At 34.2% G+C, this 3,692-nt stretch overlaps 1 protein-coding gene across 1 annotated transcript in view; it reads right to left on the reverse strand.

Moving 5' to 3' along the window:
* Positions 1-6: 6 nt before the first annotated feature.
* LOC109582331 (uncharacterized) overlaps positions 7-3,692 on the reverse strand; it is a 4,925-nt gene continuing 1,239 nt past the window's right edge. The window contains exons 3-9 of the mRNA XM_019997000.1: positions 2,017-2,200; positions 1,213-1,718; positions 1,031-1,149; positions 820-978; positions 577-772; positions 468-521; positions 7-420 (exon numbers count right to left, since the gene is read on the reverse strand). Of these exons, the coding sequence (XP_019852559.1) occupies positions 287-420; positions 468-521; positions 577-772; positions 820-978; positions 1,031-1,149; positions 1,213-1,718; positions 2,017-2,200 (1,352 nt within the window). The 3' untranslated portion in view covers positions 7-286. The remainder of the gene's footprint in view (positions 421-467; positions 522-576; positions 773-819; positions 979-1,030; positions 1,150-1,212; positions 1,719-2,016; positions 2,201-3,692) is intronic.

The following is a 3,692-nucleotide window of genomic DNA, read 5'->3' on the forward strand; positions in this document are numbered from 1 at the left end:
TGATAATTATAATTACTAAAATTATGTCACTCATGACTCATCCAAAAAAAATTACCAGTATGGTGAAAATAATATAAAAATCAAAGTTAAAATTTTTATAAGTCTCTTGAAAGAGAAACATATTTTTCCATCAAGTCCTCAGCTAGTGCAACAGTACTTATAGTATCTTCTTCTCTCAGTATTTCTAAAAATATACAAAACACTCCTCTTCTTTTAACCGTACTTGAAATGATGTGTAGCAGTTCATCCATTCTTTCACCAGCAGTTTGTCTGGTGTATCCATCGGTTATTTCTTTCTTTCACTTATAATTTTATGTTCCAGTAACTTATCAACTAAGAAGTGAAGATCAATCCCATAGTCCTTTATCATTCCAGTACACTCAGTTATTGCTTTGTGAGCAATATCCCCTCTAAATGTACCTATTAATGTGTTACTATAATAATTAGTTACCCTATTACTAACTAACTGTTTGAAGGAGGAGGAGGAGCTGCAGGAGGAGATCTGTTGCTAATTATAGGATCTATTTAAGAGATATAAAACAATACGTTATTCTGTATATAACTATCATATGTTACCTAATGATGTCATAATCATATTTCTCAGTGATCTGTTAATAATAATATTCATTTGTTCCTGTACACCTTTCAATGGTACAGAATAACTCAAGCTAGGTACAGTATGGGGACTATTCTCAGCATATATTGATACCAGGCAAGATGGAGGAATTGTAGTACTAATGTCACCAAAACCAAGTATGTTCCGTTCCCTAATCTATTATAATAATAAAAGTAATAATGGACACAGCATTATTGACGTACCAGACAAGGATTCTTATGAGGACTAACAGACCAGCCAGTTGTTGGTTTCAATTGAGGACCATCAAAAATTAACTGAATACAAGCATATTTCAGATAAGGATAAAGCTGGAATGTAAAATCTTCGTCCATTTCATGAATGACATATGTCTGCTTTATATACTGCATCCAAATAACAAAATTAACAATGAATTTAAAAACTTTAACATGTTACCTGACGTAAGGCATTCAAATCTCTAGCAGCAGTGAATCTCATTAAATCTGGTCGTTCATAAAACACTTGTCCAGCATACACTGTAGCCTCAGGTATACCAGTGGAATGAGTAGATACAACTGTATGATGAATGACAGGTACATGTATAGTCATTATAATAAAAAATATATACATGTACTTACTAAGTGACGATGAAGTGTTTGGTTGATCACATGATTCAAAAGCAATTGATCCATTCTCATCACCCATTCTCATCTCTTCGTTCCCTCCAGCTACTCCTCCTGCTCCTCCTTCTTGTCCTCCTGTTCCTTGTCCCTCTCCTCCTGTTGTCTGTTCATTTCCATTCCCTCCCTCATCTCCTGAGTCTTCATCTTCCTCTCCATTCCTCTCCTCATTCCTACCTTCTCCATTTTCTTCTTCTTCCTCCCCAACAATAGCTAATTGACAGAACTTGCTTCGTTCAATCCATCCATATCTCTGGTATGCTGGAAACTCCCCTCCTTCAATTAGTGAGAACTGGTAAGGAAGACTAGCTGTGTGAACTGGAGCAAAAGCAAATTTAAGATACTTGGATAAAGAAGGATCACTGAGATCAATACAGTGTTGCATTTCTATCCTCAATGACTTGAGGAGTGGACTGGTTGATATTGCATACACTGCACTGACTAGTCTAGTATTATCAGGAAACCTATAAAGGAATTAATAATTAAAATACATGTACATATACATATCGCATAATGAGTAATTTTTTTTGGTAAAAGTTTTGTTATTTTAAGCATCAAAAATTCAAATTTGGCATAAATAATTTTGTAATACCGTATTAGCGCTTTATTTTCAAGGAGAGAAACTTTTGATATTTTTTTGGGTTAGCATGAAACAGTGAAATTAAAGATCCGCTAAATTATAGACAAATTATCAATTGTTTTCCCTGACAATAATTCCCCACTAACTATACAGACATTACTACATGTATACAGTATATCTACTTGAAGTGTCCTCCTACAAGAGCTAGTACTGATACTTCTACAGTCTCTGATGCTGATAGACTATCCTCTGGTACACTAATCCTCAGTCCATACTCCTCCCAGTTCATCAGTTGAGGTTTGTCTCCTTGAACTAAGAACAAATTCTTCCCTGCTATTTGGGACTCACTCAGACCTTTCAAATTATCTGTAGGAAAGCATAACACGTGAAATTATGTCTTGTTAAATGTGTATATAATTATGGACAAAGATGAGACAATGAACCATAATTCATGTAAAGCTACAGTCAATGACAATGTACAGTACATGAAGCAACTATAAAAATTCATAAAAAATCAATTTTTATTGGAATCAGCTCAAACTTTCTACGCAACATAAGTACATGTATATGCATCAGAAAATGTAATAAAAATTGAAAATTTTTTACTTTTTAATTTTGGCAAAATTTGGCCCAAGACACTGCACTATTAGTAACGCAGTAGCGTTACTAAGTAGGATTCACCCCAAAACATTATGGCTGCCACGACTTTTGAAGCCTTGCTATACCGGGAAAACGAGCTCCTATGTTTACCAGACTTCTTAGAGGACCTTATCTTGACCAGAGGACTCCATTGGTACTACTAGCGTGGCTCTAGACCCTGTCTAAAAGGAAAGTCAAAAATCGGCAAAACGGCCGTTTTGTTCAGTCGTCTTCATCATCATCATCTCCTGTCAATCCAGTTGTCGGTGTGTATCTCAATATTGGCTGGTGCTAGAAGGCTAATTATTACACCATTCTACTCCAACAGTCTATGCGCAGGTCCATGTCCCATTAGATCATTCTCCAAGAAAGGAAGAAGTGACACAATGACTGTAGGATCGGTTAAAACTTACCTCATTCCGCCATTTTGTTAATTAAATTAAAATTAAATTAAAGAAAAGTGTGCTCCAAAATTTGGGTGTGGTCGCGCATGCTCAGATCTCAGAACTGGGAAAAGCAAGCATTTTTTTAACCTAGCTATGCTTGGATCAACTGCAATACTTAGTGGAGGTTCAAGGCTTCCAGTTCCAGCTAACATATCATAAGTTATTTAATAATGGATATCATTGTTTTATGAAAATAAATAATTAATAAGTTGTATTTAAAAAAATTACAAACAATAATAATGTTAAACTATATGATCATGAACTTGACAACAGGAACAAGACAGGACAAGATTACAAGGAAGATGATACTCTCACTGCTTCTTGAACAAGGACTCATGTCAAGACTACTATTTAATTTAGTTATAATTTTACAAGATACATAAAACAAAATAGAGTAAGTAGTTTGACATAGAGCAGAGGAAGCATTCTGAAGGGCTACCAGCATGCAAGAGCTGCTGGTACCCAGAAAATAGAAAAAAAAAGGGAAAATAAATACATGAAAAATATGCATAATATATAAATAAAGATCATAATATACATAAATAAATAAATAATCAACAATTAAGGAAAATGAGAATTAACAACGAAAGCAAAAAAATCAGAAATTGGAAATGATAGACTCAAGGTGGACTTAGATGGGTAGCACAGCCAATAGATGTAATTATAGCAGCTTTCACTAAACATTGATCAGTATAAAATTAAATATTCACCAGAATGGCAATGGAAGAAATAATTATTACAAATATTATAAAAAAATCAACACAAACAAGAAC

Source organism: Amphimedon queenslandica, unplaced genomic scaffold (genome assembly GCF_000090795.2).
Source record: "Amphimedon queenslandica unplaced genomic scaffold, v1.1 AMPQUscaffold_13389, whole genome shotgun sequence".
NCBI classification, from domain to species: domain Eukaryota; kingdom Metazoa; phylum Porifera; class Demospongiae; order Haplosclerida; family Niphatidae; genus Amphimedon; species Amphimedon queenslandica.